We start from the raw sequence: 19,544 nt of genomic DNA, 5'->3' as shown, positions 1-19,544 counted from the left end.
ATGCAGCTGCTGCCAGGGGCTGCAGCAGTGCCAGCATCCATCTCGCCATAAATCACAGATTAACTTTTTCTGTTCAGCCAGCAGTCAAACACGGCTGCGCCACGGCACAGGGGGGGAGCTGCTTTACATGGAGCAGGAGCTTTGCCCACCCCCAGACAGTTCAGCACCAGAGCCCCGCACCGCAGCACTGATCCCGACACACACTCCCACCTGTTCCCACCCCAGAGAAGAGGGGACAAAGCACATTAAGCACAAGAGAAGAGGGCACAAAGCACACCACCCAAGCTGGTCTCACTCATGGCTCTGATCTCCCACTATCCCCCAGTGCTCTGCCACTGCTGACATCCAGCAAACCCAGTCCGTTGTGTCAGCCCAAAGATTTTAGCCTTAACTCTAACATTGCTGCCTTCTGCATGTTAAGCCCTGATGTCATCTAAAATAAATGCTGCAGTTAGTTTTGAGAGGGACTAGATGAATATTGCTGATTTTTTTAAAGGACAAAAATATTATGACAAATGAGAATAAATGGTAATTATATGTAATAAAGCATGAAAGATAAAAATGAACCTGTAGCAAGTTATGAACCGATTGCCAGAACATTCAGGAAGCAGCTCTCTGCAGCACTGAAGCACACAGGTGTAGGTACGTACCCGCAAGATGCTCAGTGCCTCTTTCCTAACAGGATTTTATTTTCACTGTCTCTAAGGCAGTGACATATAAAATCTTAACAGAATGGATTCCAAGTTATCAGTCATCAGTAGTGCAAAACTTGTATTGATTTTACCTAAGGATAAAGTTTTACTTGTGGACAGCAGGAATATGTTTGTGAAAAGGCATGATTCAATGTAAAAAATACAGATTTTAATATATGTAACACTTACGCAAGAATAGCGAGAGGTGGGCCACCCCAAAATGCCCAATACCCTTCACCGGTTTGGAAACTCTGCAGTTACAGTAACTTCTTAGTAGAGATTAGTCATTCTGCAAAGTGCTCCAACAGTTCTGAAAAGCTGTAGGGTCTTACCAAAAGCTCTCCAGTCTCGTACAGCAGTTTCAGGCTCCCGAGGGAAACAGATTATGAAGTATTTTTAAAACCAGTTATTCACCCACTGAATCAGACAATCTGCATTAATCTGACAAATATACGTGGATATATCTAAACACACACAAAAACATTCTTAATAAATGCTTATGGTTTTCTTAATCGAAGCTTCTATATAATGGCTATTTCTCAGTTTAAAGCACCTCAAAAATTCTTAACCTTGAATCCACAAGGTGATACATCACCTCATTGCTCTAAAACCAGATACATGTCTAAATGCAACAGTTGCAAGGAAAATGCTAAAATAAGGCAACCTTGTATGCAGCATTCCTACAGTCTGACTGTACCCTAAAGAAAGTGCAGAGATTGCACTTCACACTCAGAAGGTCTGTGGGAGAGTACCTATATTCTCCTGCGCGTACAGTGTCTGGATCTTCAGCCGTAATAGCAGCGCCATGGATCTATAGAGGTACAAATAAAAACAAATTAGAGCTCAGACAACAAGTTTTAATCTGCTACAATATTTATAAGCTGAGTTACAATGTCTTAAAAATAAAAAACAGAAAGGAAATGGGCATGTCAGCAGGGTTTTCACTAGAGTGCTGAATGGGGTGCAAAACACCACCTAACTTTGTGGTTCCACTAATGAGCTCAGATGCCAGACATCATACATGATGCTACAGAGCTCCGCGATTCCCAGCAAAGCTCAGAAATGCTGCTCTCATGAGGCAGGATTGAGAGCTGTTGGCACCATGACCACACCCAGCAAGAATCTGTAGATGGAGAAACTCATGGTACTGAAAATTGCACCATGACCTAAGGCAGTGGCTCTGCTCCACAGGCGTATCTGATTATTGGACAGCACCGATGTTCCACAAATAGCTCCCTGCTGAAATGCCATTCTAGTTCACTGCTCAGCTCTGCACAGGGGCACTGGGGACACCAAAGCAGACTCAGAGGCAGTCTCCCCAGTGCTGGTGTTTAGCTGAGGAACAGAGCTACAAGGCAAAGAGGAAACACGATAAGGAAAGTAGCCCATGCCTTTCCCCATGGTGGAAAGGCTCCCCTTTTGGTTGCCCTGGTAGCAGTGAGGAAGCATGCACCCTTCCTCAGACTCGTGGAACTAAAGCAGTGGCACTACAAAGTCCCTGCCACTAACATCCTCCTCATCCCTGGAGCAAACAATCTTCCCTCTCTACAGCAAGGAAAAGTTTTATTTAGGGAACTGATAAATGATAAAGGTCCTGGGGACGACACACTGAAAAACAGAGAGAACAGCAGCAACTAGCAATTGATGGGGGAGGTTAACCCCCATCACGGCAAAGGAAGTAGAGATACACACAGCAGAGAGAGAGAGATGGAGAGTTTGTGGGCATCTGATCTTGGAAACACTGTGACTGGCACTTACATGGGGCATGATGTTCAGATAGTGCTGTAAGGACAGATTGTTTCACAGGCTTAGGACTATCTATAATTGTTATTGTTAGAATCCTGTCAGCACACCCCCCCAGTAAAGTGAGATCAGTGTGCATCAGGGAGGAAAGGTGTTGTAACCAAGGATAAGATCAGAGCACGAGATAGGAGTGGGTGTAGCTGAAGTGTGATGATTCTTCCCCGAACCACAAAGGACTATAATTTCAATGATACACCACAGTTTAACGAGCAACAGAAGCCTCTAGGCTGTCACCGTGTGTGTGAAAATATTCTACTATTTGTCATATTTCAATTTCATATTAATCTTGAATCATTCTTACAGAACCTCCCTCATAACTCAAAGGTAAAGCCTAGAATGAAGGGAGAAAGATTACACTGCAGAAGTGCTGCTCAGCAGCAATGGGGTTCATGCAGTGAATTGTAGTAAAGTACATTGTATATCTATTCACCAACATGGGAAGATCCTTAAAACAAAGGGCAGCGATTTACAAAACCTGTGAAGCTCTTGCTCCTGCATGGGAAAGGTTAGGGCTGTATACCGAAACCTATTTGGGATCACTGCAGCATATTTAATACCACTCGGCATTCACACACAGTTGCACGTTCAAAGTCCTGTGCAGACATGAGCTGATAAATCCTCAGAACTCTCTGGCAAAATGTGCTATTTTCAAGCACTTGCTCATTTCAGAGTCCAGTGAAGAATAAGCGTTATGTCTGAATAAAAGATTATGGCAGTGTTTTTACTTGCCAGAATGATTCAGGGCTATGCACAGGAGGCTGTGAAGCATGCTCAGTTGTGGGGGTTTCTTTAAGTGTGGAGAGCACAGTAGCTAATTGGAAGCAGCTTTAACTCTTCATGAGCTGCTTCAGACCACAGCGGTCGCTAGTCCTGTCCAGATAGAAGAATGTGGTTTATTCTTTAGGTAATCAAAGGAAAGTAAACAGAAATCACAAACATAAACAGGAAAACATGAAAAAGCCTGCTTATCAGAAGCTGTCACCAGAGCACCATAATGAAAAAAGGCTCTACATGTAAAATGGAAAGATCCCAACCTATGTTAAATAAATACTGAAAGTAAAAAAAAAAAACAAAAACCAAAAAAACAACCAATCCTACTAAATCCCAGGGGTTTTTTTTTCAGAGGTGCTGAGCATTTGCAGCCTACAGATAAGATCAGAATTTAGATGTCCAGCATTTCTGGACACCTCATGCTGGGCATACACAATTAACGACTCAGCATCAGCAGCCACATTTAAAAAATAAGGTCAGATCTGTCTTAACAAATGAATTTTTACTGCTCTTCAAACTTTACCAAAGTGGATTAGTTTGATTTAGAACTAAATCCCACTGAAAATGATTGATCTGAAACAATGACCTTCCACTGTAGAACACAACATGAAAGACTTTGGGCATAAGACTAATGAAGTGCAGAGATAAAACAAAATGCCTTTGCCAACATTTTCAAAAGTGGCCTCTTATTCTGGGTGCCCTACTTGAGCCGCTACATAAATGCTCACTTCCTCTGAAAACGAGGCCCCAAGCAAGCTGAGCCTCCAGAACAGAGGCATCCAGAACAAGAGACTCCAGCAGCAGCACTGGAAAATATGGATGCCTGCCTATTGGGAAAGTGTCCTCCTCACCTCAGTGACAGCTAAGTAACAGAACTTCTCAAAGTGCTCCTAGATTCCCATCCCCTTTCTGTGATCCATTAACACATACACATACTGTTCTTTGGGCCCTTATATGCATTTTAAGATCAAAACGGCTTTGTTTTTTCTATCTAGGGCAAGCTCCTTCATTTGATAGGCCATGCCGTGTTGAGGAGGAGGAATAACAACAGCAGGTACACTACGTTCAGCTCAGGGCAGGTCAGCCACAGTGCTTCTAATTACAGCTCCAAGGAAGAACAACATAAACACATCCAGAGCTTCCTACATATGGTAGGAGAGGGAAACCAGAACATGACAGGGATGCAAATCACACCTAGGAAACAAGAATGAGGTAAGACACAAACGGAACAATTCAAATGCTAGCCCAATGCTAATACAATATAAAAAACTCCACTACGCCGTCCTTCAAAGACTACCTCCATCCTGCAGCACAGGCAGAGAAGGCCAAAAGCGAAACATCACTGGTGTTCATCAGAGTCACTCGATCTCATACTCTACTGCATGGCTATGCATCCCACCTGCTCTAGCTCACAGATGGGGAAGTAGCAGCCCACCTCCGAATGCTGCTCAGCTACCTGGAACTCAGCACGGTCAAGTCCTGTGAGATCATCTGTAGGCACAGCTTACAAATTCTTGTCCAAATGCAATTAGCTCCTCAAAAGTGTTTTTTACAGATTCGATATCCAGGTGGCACAGGGCAAAGATGCTAGTGGGCCAGAATATACTTCAACCATCTCACATCTCTTAAAGAGAAATACTTTTAATTTGCTGGATTTTACATACCAAGCTTTGAATCATCTAACATAAATTTCTATAAGAGTAATAAGTTATTTCATCTGGGAAATGACCTAGAAAATTTAATTGTCCTCCAGAGAACAACTGTGACAAATTTGGAAATGAAATTCATTAAGTGTAAGAGAAAAAGCTTTAATTCTGCTTTAGCTGCAAAGCCTTTTTCAGATTTAAGTTTGGAAGAGACGTGTTGCTCTAGTACTCCTTAGGAATTCTAGTAGATTGAACCTCTTTTTTTTAATTAAAAAGTCGAAACAACTGTGTTCTTGAACTATTAAAAACAAACAAACAAACAAACAAACTTACAAGGCCTTAGGACACTGGTATTGTTAACACAGTAGGGCAAAGGTCAGTCACCTCCAAAACCAAAATACCTGCATTCCCTAGCATGGGTTGTTTTCTTAGAATATAATCTATTTCATTTTGAATGACAGGTACCTAAAATTTCTGTACAGGTGGAGTAGCATTAATCTAATCTTTATCATCTTCCCTGGCAGGGAACACCACTAAATATTTGAAAGGAACTGAAAATATGTCTCATTGTAAGAGAGGCATCATTCCTCTTTACCTCAACATTCAACAGCAGGGAAATGTAACGGCCCTAGCTTTCAGCCACATGTATTACATACTATTGACGAGCTAAATCATAGTAATCATAGTGACATGTCACATCATTAGGGGTGAGAAATAAAGTACCTGATTTGGGGTCTCATACAAAAATCTATCGGGATCCAGTGTGAATTTTGCTACGGGGCTGCAGCTTCTGCCTGAAAGCCGTTTGGCAAGCTGGCGCATGACAGGGTCGTGTTTTCTTTCCACCACAGGCCGCAGAGGAGACGCAGCTCTTGTCCACCGCAGCGCAAACGCCTCGTAAACGGATTTAACGCGGCGTGGTGGGGATGGCGATACCTTTCGCCTGGCGTCGGCACCAGCAGCAGCAGCGCCGGGTGTAGCTGCCTCCTGCGCCTGGAGCGTTATTTTTCGCCCGTCTCCGGCGCAGCCCCGAGGCTCCCTCAGCCCGGCCGCGCGCGCTCCCCGCCTCCCCTCACCTCGCCAACGGCCGCCGCGCGCCCCGCTCCCTGTTGCTATGGCTCGGCGGGAGGCGACAGCCAATCAGAAAGCGGCAAGGATATATTTGTCGCTGTTGCTACCGGCGCGGCGGAGCGGCCGACCAATGGCGATGAAGCAGGAAGGCGGCGCGCGGCCGGCAGAGCGGCGGGAAGGGCGCGTGGCCCGAGTCCGTCAGAAGCGGCGGCTGACCCGCGCGCTCCGGCGGGAGCGGGTCAGCCGGGACCGGGCCAGCGCCTCCCGCAGGGGGTTCTGGGGCTCTCCCAAGGGCCCATTGCTGAAGGGAACAAGCGTATAACCCGTCCCAAACACCGCTGTTCTTAACACACCTCCCACAACAAGAAAATGGCCCTCTGAGTGAAATCCACCAAAAGAACAGAAGGATCAGGGTCTCGACACACACAGGTGTACCCAGGGCAGCTGGTGACAGGGTTTTAATCTAGAATTAAATACCTTGTGTGAGTAATCACTTCACAGCCTTACCTTGAAAAACAAACCCTGGAGAAAGAGTCATTCATAACCTTTATTTGCTAACTTCATTACAAAAGGTACTGGAGGCATCTACTTCATGTATCCAGGGGCTGGAGTTTTGGCAAGTATTACCCCTTTTTTAATACAGATTTTAAAAAAATAGCAGTAATATTTAGGGAAAATACCCAAAAGACTGCCCAACGACCTGCAGCGTTAGTTTTAAACCTGCATCAAGGGTCTGGCTGGCGTCCATACGCTCTCACACAATGGCTCCTGCTCCTTTGACTTGAGCACTGAAAATTCTGCCGTGCTGCAGTTTGTCATCAGTGGCAGTGCAGAGCATGGAACGCTCCAGAAGTTACACCTAGCAGTACAACAAAAATGCAGGGATAAGAAATAGCAGTATTTTACCAGCACTTAGCTGAGACCTTCTTTTCCAGGCCTGAGAAAAAGTTATCCAATATCCACTGCTAAGCAATGTAACTAAATTTTACTCTTTTTGAGTAAAGGAGCTTCATTTACCTTCATGATGTAACGAAGGACTCGGACCTGACCGGTGCTATGGGTAGAAATACATAACTGCCACAGAACTAGTGACTCGATATTTTTAGCATCTAACAGTGAAGCTTCAGACTGTTCCAGTAAAAGCCTACAATTCACAATGCACCTTTGATTTCTTCTATCCTTTGCAAAATCCTTAATAGAACTGTAACTAAAACAAACTTTGTAACTATTAGAAAGAGTCTTCATCCTTCTACCTCACTATTCATCTTCATGTTAAACACCTCATTCATCTGAAAAAAAAAAAAAACAGGAAAGGATGTGGTGTTTCCTGGGGAAGTGCAGACCACACGGAGCATCTCTGCAGGCAGGTCACATCCGTCCCCCAGCGGAGAATTCAAAGAGCAGCCATGCTGCCCAGAACGTGTCATTGGTTACTGGGTCACCAACCGGATCCTCCGGGACCTGAAAGACATGGGAAGGAATCAGTTTCACCACATCCCATCTGTACTGATGCGGCTGCTCGCGGTGGAAGAGCTCTTTTGGGCAGACACAGAGGAGCACAAGGCCCTACAGTGGGAGGGAATGCCAACGGTGAGGGCTGTGGGCACAAAGGGACAGAGTCCTTGTTCCCCTCTAAGCTCAGGTACAGTAGTCCATCTGTACAGCACGTGGGTGTAAGAATGACAAGCACAATCAGTGCACGATTCAACTCTTCGTAACTCAGAGAAGAGCGATTCCCTTCCCTTTGCCCAAGGCACTGGCTCCTATAAAAGCAAGTAAATGACAGAAGGTAAGTCCAGGCCGAAATAATTAAGAAGGGAGTGATCACCTGAACAAGGAAGCTCTGTTCCAGGAGGGAAAGAAATATCTCAAAAATTAACTTTTTTTGTTTGCTTGCTTGTTTTGTTTTACTCTCATTTTGGCTCTGATAGGATGCATGATCTATGAAAAGCAAATTGGAAGTGATGTGTGGACAAAAGGAGATGTATTTCTGCACCCCTGTGGTTCAGACATGGGAACCAAACATCTGCATATTCCTGCAACAAGCCCAGGGCAAGGTGATTCAGCAAGAAACAGTGCCCAGGAAGTCTGTAGAACACTATAAAATCATTTACCCATTCAAGCTCTTCCTTTTCCTACAGCACACATTAAAATACACAAAAATTGCTTTTCTCAGTTCCAGAACTGAGTAATTGTTACAAAGATCTGAAAATGTCCCCTTTTGACATCTGCAGGCATCACACAGCACCCTGCTCCCCAGCCCACATTTGCACCGAGCGTCATGTTTCTACACCATTGCAAAATCAGTGCAAGAATGCAAAATAGCAGGATGAAAACTCCAGCTACAGACTGCATGCTCTGGAAATCTTAGAAAAGGCTCATTCATTATTAATGCCCAAAGCTTTCCTACTCGTCTGGCTCACATTATAGCTGGTAAAAAGGCCACTTTCCAAGATACAGATCTTTATATTGATGCTTTCAAAGGCTCAAAAGAGGTTCTGTTACTGCCCTCAGAGTTGCAGCCACTTCCAGTCTCCTGCTTTTCAAAATCTCTTTTAAAAAGCTTTTCTCCATCAGCTTACGCTGCAAGAGAAACAGAAATGGATGCTAACTGATTGGCAGACCAACACGCATGAAGCCAAGAAATAGCTCAAGGTACAGTTTAGATAGGGCTTTCTTGGGTCCTATTTTTAAGTAACATTTAATTCACAGAAGTGTTCCCATCCCCTTGAAAGCACCAGATTTCTAACATATATTTTCCACTGCCTTAAAATCACCATAAGAAGGCATGCAGACTGCATCCAGATCACAGAAGTAACTTCTTTTATCATTTCCTATTTAGCATACACTGCTATCAGCCATCTCGGAACAGCGCAAAATCCCTTTCCCTCAGCAATAACACAGACTTGGAAATGAAAGATTTTAAGAGGTCTGAGAGAGCAGTCAAATTCCGCAGAACCCCTCAGAAGAGAGGATGCTGGAGCAGCCATCTTCTGCCAGCTGCTTTCCACAGGGCCAGGGGAGCCCTCCGTTGCTCAAAATGTAAATGACACTGTGGACCTGCACAGGTTGCTGTGGACATCATTTCAATGACACATTTAGTAAAATCAGGGTCTGATAAGCAATCCAAGTGGAAAAAACAACAAAACCACCTCTCCTCCTAGCATCTGCTGGATGCCACCCAGGGAATGCCCAGCTTGCTCTGAACCAGATTCCAAAGGTATGCTTCGATCAGATATGTTCCACACTAGATATGATGTGAGAATTCACACCTCTTGTGTGAGAGCCACAGCTGGACAGCGTGTGCAGGGCTAAGCTCCTGTCTCTGAACATCAGGTGTGTTCTCTTACCTGGCTTTGTCCCAAGGCCTGGCTTTCTTCCATGCAGGGTGCAGGAACAGGTAGGCACTGAGGCTTGCCAAACACACTCTGACAGGAACTGGAGAAAATACGATACACAAATGCATTTGTATTTATGCTCTACTCACCACTTACTGTAATGTTTTGCAGCAGGTCAAGAGGGGCTGCTGGCAGGACTATTAATTCAATAGAGTTCTGTTGAGTTGTCTACAAACGTGCCCCATTTCTCCAAATTGTTATGGCCTGAAAATACAGATTCTGCCCTGGGGGGACTAGCCTGACCAGGAGCAGTATACAGGAATGACATCTCGATTTGCAGCTTTCCTTTATGCCCCAAGAACATTTGCCAGAAAGAAAGAGATGTCTACCAAAATGTGTCTTTCCTGGAACATATTTAAAAAAAACCAAAACAGATCTTAAGAGTCAAAACATACAAACGTGTGGCTTTAGACATAGCCACAACATTGGCTAAGATTCTGCTACAGCTTTTCAAGGCCGCCAGTAGAGCGTCTGGGGCCATGGCTCCCCGTCCACACCTCCCTCGGGGGCTCCGCCAACCTCTCGAAAGCGGTCACAGTCTGCAGGCACTGGGTCAGGGAGGAGACACTGGGTACTTGACGATGGGATGTTCTCTCCCTTCCTCACCAACTCAAAAGTATCTATACTCCAACACCACTGCCCATACCACTCCCGTGGTATGAATGGCCACACAGGCCCAGACCAAAGGTGCCAACTAATAGAGCGTAGGAAGAAAGTAGAAACAGGACAAGTGTCTAGTTGCCCTTTCTTGGAATGCCCCCAGGTTCCAGCAATCAGTCTTGAAGCTCCTCTGCTGGAGGCTGCATCCAGGCAATTACATGCACTAACGACGAATAGACTCGACCCCCTGCTCCCCCACGAATGCGTCTCATGCTTTTTCATAGCCCACTTACACCACATGGACAATGCCCTTCGCAACAAATTCTGAGATTTAATTAGACAACACGCCAAACGGTGGCCTCCTTTAGCACGTTTTGGACTTGCTGCCTGACAGTGTCAGGGTGCTGGGTTATCCAGAGGGGAAAGCCTGGAAGCAGGAGGATTCCTAGCACTCTGAGCTGGAATCCTAAAAATGCAGGCAGAAGCGGTAAGCTGCAACGAACATCTCAGCATTGATGTTTTCTAAATCAATATGCTGGCTCATAAATGCAGTCTGTCTTGCTCCAGAGAGTTCAGCGTGCTTTTCTGTTTGAAATGTGAGGCACAAGAGAGTTATATTCTGCATGAACCATTAGCTGGGCTACCTTCCACCTGTCCCAGCTCAAGGAGTGAAGAGGATATGACACCACTATCTGTAAAGGCGAGCATCTGGTTGGTGTCCCGCAGGGACTTCCCGTTCGCTAGCTGGATCAAACTCTCCTGTCAGGCAGCAGGAGCAGATGGAGACAGTCAGCTCCCAGCCTGGCTCCCCCTCACACTCCCACCTCACAGCCCTGTAGATCATCAGAGGTTTGGATACAGCCCAAGTGCGTAGGACTGACTGTAAAAAGCCCATGAAAGAAATCAACAGGAATTGTTCTAATAAGCTTTCAGGCCAAGTCCTTTCTAGGTGAGCACCTTTAAAAATGAGACAAGCAGATTAAGGGTCCTTTGGCTGACTTGTAGCTCTACTCCTGCACTTACAGGTGCTGGCAAGGCAGTGAGAGCATAACACTGAGTCCGCTCCAGGTGGGTGACCTTGGATAAACAATTTCCTTCTCCGTGCTCTACTCTTATCTGTAAAGCAGGGATAACTTCGCTGCCCTGTCTTTCCAGGATAGCAACACTCACTTGCCTCACAGCTTAAGCTGTTGACTCCTTCATGAGTCCTCGGATGAGTGATGCCCATTGCAACATTATCGCTAAATGTGACCCTGGTGACACAATACTTCTCTCTAATCCAGTAACTCTGTTAGAGGGCTCTGCCCGATAACAAAGGTGATCCTCATTCACTGCCGTTCACTGAGCAGTGACCAAGACTATCCACGCAAGGTCTCCTGGCTCCCTAGAGAGAAACTGCAAACAGGCCAAGATGAAACGGCAGCCTAAGCATCGCTCATTTCTAAAGAGACTGCTGTTCCATAGCATTCATGGCACTTTGGGGAGTTCAAGGTTTTGGGGGCAGCTGGACCAGGCCACTAAACAGGGTTCAAATAACTATATCCTCACCAGAAGGTGTCAACGAAGCCTCAAGTCCTGTCCCTGCCAGGAATATGATAAAGGGTGCGTGGATTCCTGGCACAGCAGACATACCCAACAAGGAGACATTCACCATAGATTTCTTCTACTGGCGGAACATATTTTAAAAATAAACATGAGCTCATTCTGGAGGCAGAACATGCAATTTTAAATCCAGCCAAAATATTGCCAGCCTCACTGATCTTTCATGATCTTCAGCCACTGTTTAAAGCTGCGAATCCCAACACACAGACTGAGGGGGGTTTACAAGTCCCAGACCTGGGCTCCCCCCAGCAATTCAGAGCGAGGAGTCTGACGTGAATGTGAACTGCAGGCACCAAGCCAACTGGAAAACAGGGGTAAAAGGCAGAAGTGTTTTTAGTAGGGAACCGTGTGGCAAAAAAACCACCTATCTTTATCTCTAGTGAATCACTGCCTTCCCTTGTTGTTTGACAAGCCACAAAGCCTCTCTGCGCCTCTGCTTCCTCTTCTATGAAGCGGGAATAAAACAGCTTCTACCCACCTCTTTGACACGTTATTGACAGGGTCATGCCTCCACAAATGCTGGACAGTGTCAAGCAGAAGGGTTATGAAATGGGGGTACGGCTCCTGTTCTGTCTTGCAGATCAATAAATTAAAGGAACCTCATCATGTCTGTTTGGCAGTGTTCATTTTTATGTAACATTATGGAAGTTGTATAACATACGGAAGATGGCACAGATTTTTGTTGTTTTGTGTTCTGTGAATTTATCTCAAGTCCCAGAGAAAACCTGCAGTCTGAAACATTTGTTACAGGTGGAAAACAGAAAGACAGAACAGTGCCTGTCTTTCTGTCTTCCAATTTGGAAAGCTTGAACTATGGAATAATCTTGTCATGAGGTTATGAAGCTACAAAAACTATTTTAGGATTAAGCATGGGCCCTACCAACGCAGCCCACGGAACCAGCCCTCACTGCATCGGTATAGGTTATGATTTTCTGCCAAAAAGAAAAAACAGGCAAACAGCTTAGAAGCTAAACCTGCTTTAACAAGAGGGGTTCATATCTTTCCTGATGAGGCTGGTCCTGGATCTCCTTTGTGCTACACTAACTGTAAAACACATATACACTTATACAGCATTTCCCATTGCCAGTGCACAGATGAAAACATCTGCAAAATATGATGGACGCAAGGAGAGAGTCAAGGCCCCTGGAATGAGATGCATCACCACATTCTTTCTGCAACTCCTTTCAACAGGGGGATCAGGACAAGGTTAGACCCACAGCATCATTGTTACCCCTGCCTTTAAGAAGCCCTGTGCTTTCTGCTCCCTTTACCTGTGGGGAAGGATAGATTCCAGGGTCCCTAGCTGTCCTTCTCTAAGGATGAAGCTTTCAACCTCTAAATCTGACTGCTGAATGAGTCTTCCTGAACTGGCCTCAATACAGCCACCTTGAGGGACTCTGCTCAAGGGAGCTCTGATACCTGCTGAAATAAATGCTTGTATTAAAGACAATTACAGATAACATGACCCCAACCTCTGACCCAGCTATTCCTCCGCTCCTTGCTCCACGTTCCCCAGAGGCTGGGTGAATGGCAGTCACAGCACTTTCTGTTCTGTAGACCTACAGCAGAAGCAGGTGGACATCACTTACGTATCTTATCAAGGCTGTTCTGAAGAACAGGGAGATGGCAGGAATGTCAAACAAGACTGGAGACTGGACAGGAAGGAAAGAAGAGAGGGAGAGAGAAAGAATATCAGAAAGGAAAAGGAGAATGTGTTGCCAAAGATGACCACCACATCACAGTTAAGAAGTTCTCAACCTCTGCTCAGGCAATCTCTTAAGAAGGACCATCATTTAAAAACCCAGAAGTTTGCAAACTGACAGGGTGAGAAGACAACACCTGAAGGGATTCTTCCCATGGAAATGCCAAAAGGAATCCACCTTGCCGGAAAAGTACTATCTTATGGAAACAGTTACAGTTTAAACAAAAGAGTAGGTAAGAATGTCTGTTTTAACACCTTAAACTAACAGGTTTTCTCACCGAGCTACTATGGGAACAGAACTCCAGAGCTCAAGATAAGCCCTGCTCCCATTTGTCATGACATCGTAAAGCTGTGTAAGTGAGCAAGTGTTCACACCAAAGAGAAGAGAAGCTTGAAAACTCTTAAGGTCAACAATCTAGGTGCAGTTTTACTAACCTTCTATGCTTGAGGTCCACACGGAGCCAGAGACTCCTCTGGTGCTGCAAGGGGGCTGCCACGTGGGCAGCCGTTCATCTGGGAAGGTAAAGCACCCGCAAGAGCACAGGACAAAGTTATCCAGCTGGGAGCTGGCATCAGTACTGCCTGCTGCTTCTCTGGGCTGCAGGACAGCAGCGTTGAAGCAGGTTCCTGGTTCCAGCACAGCCTCAGTGCAAAAAGCTACGGGTTGTTCCATGTTGTGAGTGGTGAAAGGCTTGCTTGTCCTCGCTTCATACAGCGCACTGCTCTGCATAAAGCTGTAATGATGGAGAAAATGAATCAGCCAGACATACTGTTTTGCAAAGAGGGTGAACCCCCCAGCTAAACCTTTGAATCCTGCCCTTGACAGCTGGGAGATTAACTGCTGGGTGCTCTGCCTGCCTGATGCTGGGCATGGACCATTCCCATCGACAGACTCAAGACTCCTAAGTGATGTCCCCTGGGAACTACTGACATGAAAGTCAGTTCCATTAACAAGTTTAAAGGTTGCTTCACCTCTGAACTGTCCCTGTAAAGGCTTTTTCATACATCACCTGGATTCCAGCATCTTTAAATACGTTCCTTGAGGAGGCTTATCCAGATCTGCAGCTGACTGCTCCCACCCTGGGTCACAGGGCATGAGGGTTATCTCCATTTGCTCAGAGACGGTGCCTACACAAGATCCATCTGAAAGGTGCAGGCCGGGCAGGTGAAGGAACACTAACAGTTACTCCAAAAAGCAATGAAACAAGTCTAATTTGCCAAATGCAGCAAGACCCTCTTATTCCCTGTGACTGAAGTTTGGTCAAGATTCTGTGAAGGGGTATGGAAATACTGGGTTTTACTGGAGTACTGCCCTGATCCCAGAATCTGAGAGCTAAAAACCTGCTGCCTCCCATGTATTTGCTTTCACTTGGTACCCCTTCCCAGATGGGCATCTCTTTTCACCTGTCCTTACACAGGCCTTAATGTCTGCTCCTTTTACAGAGTGACAGCCTCTAGCCAAACAACGAGGTGCTCCACCGAAGTAGAGTCCTCCAATGTCCATTTGATCCATCAGCATATAGATGCTGTTGTGGTGAAGGAATATCCTTCCCTTCCTGAGCGAATTTAAAATTGTTTTTCAGCTTTCTGGACCACATTCTAAGTCCATTAGGAAGAGACGAACCTGCAGTTTGTGGAGTGTAGGATCCTTTATCCTGCTGCTCCTTTGCGTGGCATGTCAAAGCCCTCTCAGGACACAAGTTGTTGAGCTTTTCCTTACGAGGGAGGCAGGATTTTTGTCGTCGTCGATAATTTGCAAACCAATTATAGACCTGAGTTGGCTGCAGGTTCATATCCCGAGCCAATCCCTCCTGCAAACCCAGGTGTAGGGAGAGATCAAGGGGAAAAAAAATAAACCGCATCCAAATAATCAGGCTTTCCCCTTCAATTCCAAAAGCAGCCCAGCAGAAGAGCTTTCAAACCCAGAGACATTCATTCACTAGGTCTCCGATAAATTTATGTGGATCCCATTGAGGAGACCGATTTGTAAACTTAAAAGAGTTGCTGGAAGACACACATCCCACCCTGCTCCCCTAGTCAATTTGTTTGCTAAGGGAAGCCATATACTGCTATTTTAGATTGCCGTATTTAAACGTAAAACCTCACCAAAACACGCTCTTCCCCCAGAACGACAGCTCCACATCACTAACGTGACACTAATAGGATAAACACTAATGTATTTACCGCATTAAATAGTTTTCACAAACTGTGAGCAGTATAAACATCTGTATCACATTCAGAGAAAAAATTCTGTTGTATTAAACTGTTAAATAATGACATCACGTAAGTGAAGAACGTACTGGAAAATTAATGTGTAAGTGATCATATCCTGACCTTTTAGGGCTTAATCATGCAACTTCATTATGCTCCCAATTCAGACTGTTGGTTTTTTTAAACAAAAATTTGCAAGTTGTTGCTGCTTTGTGAAAAGGATAGGAAATAACCCATCTTCACATCGCAGAGCTAATCACCAGCCCATCCTGCCTCATATGGGAAGGGTGTTGGAAAAATTGAGCACCAGCGAGGCAGACTTTAAAATCTGAAGCCTTCGCCTTGCAACAAGGATTACTGAATTAATTCACATCACTTTCATTACAAATGTGTGCCTGTCCCAATAAGGTAGATACATGCGTACATCAAGACAGGCTATCATGTTTTAAAATTCTGTGAATTTAATGTGATAAATCAGTACAAAGTATATTTTGGTAAGCAAAGTGCAATTTTATATAGGCTATAATGCAGTCAAGTCAGAACTATTTATCAGTGTAATATAGCTCTTCCGAGTGAGGGTTGTTTCACTGCCTATGCTCAATCACTACAAAATTAGAACTGTTAAAAACCCAGTGAGGAAATTATTTCCCCTGATCTTTTTGTCCAAAGCAAGTGAAATTTCTTAACATGAACTTGATGATTTTTTTAAAGAAACCTTTAGGGAAAGATCAAATATTGGGAATCCTACACCCACTGTGGCTTCTGAAAACAAGAATTTAGAATGAAACCAGTTATAGACCCCTGATCACAGAGTTCTACTTTTACGTGACAAGGAGATTTGATTAGAAGTAGTGTAATCCCTACCCGCTGTTTCTTGTTTGGATTTGTTGTCACCTCTGCAGCAAACCTGTGCAGTTGCTGGCGTACTTCCTCTGAATAGTTTCGATTCTTCAGACCTTCAGGACAAAGGGAAATAGGTGGAGGATTCCTGTACGCAGGAGAAAACAGGATTAAAAAGGACTCAAAAAAGAGTCATTCCCATTCATGGGAATTTTCTCACAGTGCCACCAGTGGTCAAAACACCAAGAAAGACTTAATCTCTGAGAAGCAGCCATCTTGAGATGCAAAACGAGCCTCTGCAACTCTATCCCCTGCATCTGCTAACTACAGCAGAGAAAAAAAATTTTGGTTCCCCCATGCCGCCGTACCTCTTCCTGCAACGGAATTTCTGCAGTGGTGTCAGAAAATCCGTGTGGTGTTTCTCCATAACCCTCCGGTAGTGAATCTCATGCCAAAGTTGCACCAGCTCCTCCTTCTCTTCTGCCTTGCAACACTAAAACAAAATAGTATGTAAGCAAACCCTTCCCAGGTAGTCAGGCTTCTTATAAAGGGGAAAACCCTCAACAACTAGAAACTTACTCAGAGATTCCTACGGTTTGACAAAGCCGGTAGCATTACCAAGCATATGGCTCACCGTGCCTTCTCTAATGCACACCGGGAGCTGCCTGCCTAATTCCTCCTTTTCCCCTGGTGAAAAGGGCTATGTTACCAGATCCAGAGGACAAAATCCCTCACCCTGAGTGGTGCCATCCAGCCTTTCTCATATCTTCCCATCCTGCCAAGACCTCTAGACCTGGCCTCCCCAAGGCCTTTATGTCCTGAGTCATAAGTTTGTGGAAAAACTCTGAGAACCACCACACTAGAGAACAAAAATCCTGCTTTCACAAACTACAACCAACCCCATAATCACCCAGTTACCTTCTTCCCCTTGGCTGATTAATAGTAACTGCCTGTAGCAGAGGCTTTGTCCTGTGTTTCAGGGTCAACCGATGCACACAGATCACCTTCTGCTGCCGTACGCCAGCTGGAAATGCTCCATGTGCTGCAGTTTGGGTACCTCTGCACTAACGGCTCTACTGTTTTTCCTAATACTGAAGAAACAAAGAACACATCCCTACCTCCAGGAGTCTGCAGGCTGCGTCGTGCTGCCCATTATGGATGTGAACGAACACGCAAGCTCGGACAATGTGGACGTTAGTGAGAAAATACATCTTGTGTTTGCATCCCATCACGGCCCCAACAAGCTTCTCCAGACTAGAAGAGCCCTGGAGGTCCTGGCAAAGCTGTCCCGCCAGCTCCAGCAGCTTAGTTGGCGGGGGATCCTTGTTTTTATTCCTGTTTAACATGGCCATGAACCGCTTCATTCTCATCTCCTGTTGGAAGCCTTTTCTATGCAATGCACAAAGTTGTGGTTAGATAAAAACTGTTATCTCCTATTTTTAGCTTCCCCGGTAAGCTTTTTTTTTTTTTTTTTTTTAAAGAAATTCACTGCGCTGTTAAAAGCAGCTTGAGAACCTCAAAACACAATAAAACTAGCCCTAAAGCAGTCCTGAAAGGCTAAAACCACCCCAGGCTTGCAATTGAGAAAACAGAGCTCAGAACCATGCATTAAGGCTTGCCCCAAAAGCGGGGGGGCCGCCGCGGGGAGCAGCGCACCGCGCTAGTCCCGTCGTGGCTGCGGCTGCGGCCACCGCACACGCGTGCGCCCCCGGGCCCCCCGCCCCCAGATCACAACATGGAGCTTTACAGCCACGGCTTACAGGTTAAAACAACCAGAACATTAAGCCCAGGTGAAATTAATGAGTTTTTTTTCCTCTAAAACGGCGTGGGACAGACCAGGGGCTGCCAGCAGCTACAGCAAAGTGTAACTCAAATGACCCTCGGGGCTCTTTTTCGACCGTTCTCCTGGGGAAAGGGGTCCGCCGCGATCCACCCCCCTCCCGCCCCGTACCCGGCGGGTCCCCTCGGGGACACCCCACCCCCTGGCCGGGACAAAAGGGTGGAAAAGCTGTAAAATACCTGCGAGGTGGAGGAGCAGCGACAGGGACACCCCGGCAGCCCCGTCCCCTGCCCGAGGCAGCGTGAAACGCAGGACGGGGCGCCTGAGCCCGCCCCGGCACCGGCCGCCCCCCGGTACTTGTCCCCCGGGGGAGGGCGGCAGGGCCCCGGTACGCCCGGGGGAGGGCGGCAGGGCCTTCCCCCTCCCTCCGCAGCGCGGGGAGAACGCGCGTAGGGCTGCGCGGGGGCGGCTCTGCCCCGCACGGCCGCAGGCCCGGTCCCGCAGCGGCCGAAACCTCACCCGTGTCCGCAGCCTCCTGCGGGGGAAGGGGGAACGAGGGGGGGCGGGGAGGAGGTTCGCGGCTCTAGAAGCGATGCGGGTCGGCAGGTGCGGAGCCGCCAGCGGCCCCCAGGTGAGGGGCTGTCCCTGCTCTCCGCCCCCGCCCCGCTGACACGGCTTCCACAGAGCCACTGCTGCTTGCAGAGCAAAGTCGCAGGGAACAGACGGCAGCAAGTTGCTTTCATAGTAGAGAGTATTTTTTTTTAAAGATGTTAGTGGAGATACGCACCGATAATCCTGACACACTTAGGCGAACTGAGCAAAGAGGGACGCAGCTCAAACCCAGCCCCCCTAGGTGGGCCCTGGCTAACAACAGCCAAGCTGTCCACACTCAGCGTAGGGTGTAAAACTCAAGCTGCTGTGATTTTCCTTGAATCGGGTCTGAACACCACGGCAAATGCGTCCGCCCTCCACTGACTTCAATTTAGCAAGGACAGATAGCAACAGTAACAGTCTCGCAGCAGGAGTCAGCCGCCCTCCCTCCCATGCACAGCCCCGCCACATGCAGGGCCTCAACCCACCCTGAACCCACTCTTAAATACCCAGCTCACACCAAGTCCACGTGCCATACGCAAACTTTCTCTGCAAAGACAAAGACTACATACTTGAGTGCAGGCATTTTCGCTTTGCTGCATGCAGACATAGCCTAAAAATCTGCTCATAATCCCCCTTGTTCCTCCAACCAGCGGCATCTTGTGTTCGGTTGCCCTTGATTTCTCCTTCAGCTTGGATGCTGGCCTCGCAGGATGGTAACTGGCTTCTTGCTCCTACTGTATGACACTGTTCTAGAACCAGAGCTGGAGATAGAAAGTCCTGGATGCTTAAAGGACAAAGCCCCACCACTGAACTTTGAGCATTTCATTATCATGC

General features: G+C 46.4%; 1 protein-coding gene across 3 annotated transcripts; it reads right to left on the bottom strand.

The window, feature by feature from the left end:
• Positions 1 to 6,510: 6,510 nt before the first annotated feature.
• Positions 6,511 to 19,447, bottom strand: ANHX (anomalous homeobox). Of its 3 annotated transcripts, XR_012589754.1 has the most exons (10): positions 19,280 to 19,447; positions 17,455 to 17,725; positions 16,705 to 16,829; positions 16,361 to 16,484; positions 14,910 to 15,096; positions 14,296 to 14,428; positions 13,721 to 14,019; positions 13,173 to 13,235; positions 9,334 to 9,421; positions 6,511 to 7,444 (listed from the first exon to the last, which is right to left on the bottom strand). XR_012589754.1 is itself a non-coding variant. In XM_074606256.1 (9 exons), exons 1-9 carry the CDS (start codon positions 19,315 to 19,317, stop codon positions 7,414 to 7,416), a joined length of 1,296 nt encoding a protein of 431 aa, XP_074462357.1. In that variant the 5' UTR covers positions 19,318 to 19,447; the 3' UTR covers positions 6,511 to 7,413. The 3 variants fall into 3 exon arrangements, 2 of the variants coding, with proteins under 2 accessions (XP_074462357.1, XP_074462358.1); XM_074606256.1 differs by lacking the exon at positions 13,173 to 13,235; XM_074606257.1 differs by lacking the exons at positions 6,511 to 7,444; positions 9,334 to 9,421 and having other exon boundaries at positions 13,085 to 13,235.
• Positions 19,448 to 19,544: the final 97 nt, after the last annotated feature.

The sequence above is a fragment of the Larus michahellis genome, chromosome 13 (genome assembly GCF_964199755.1).
Source record: "Larus michahellis chromosome 13, bLarMic1.1, whole genome shotgun sequence".
In the NCBI taxonomy this organism is placed as follows: Eukaryota; Metazoa; Chordata; class Aves; order Charadriiformes; family Laridae; genus Larus; species Larus michahellis.
This window is presented reverse-complemented; position numbering and strand designations above follow the sequence as displayed.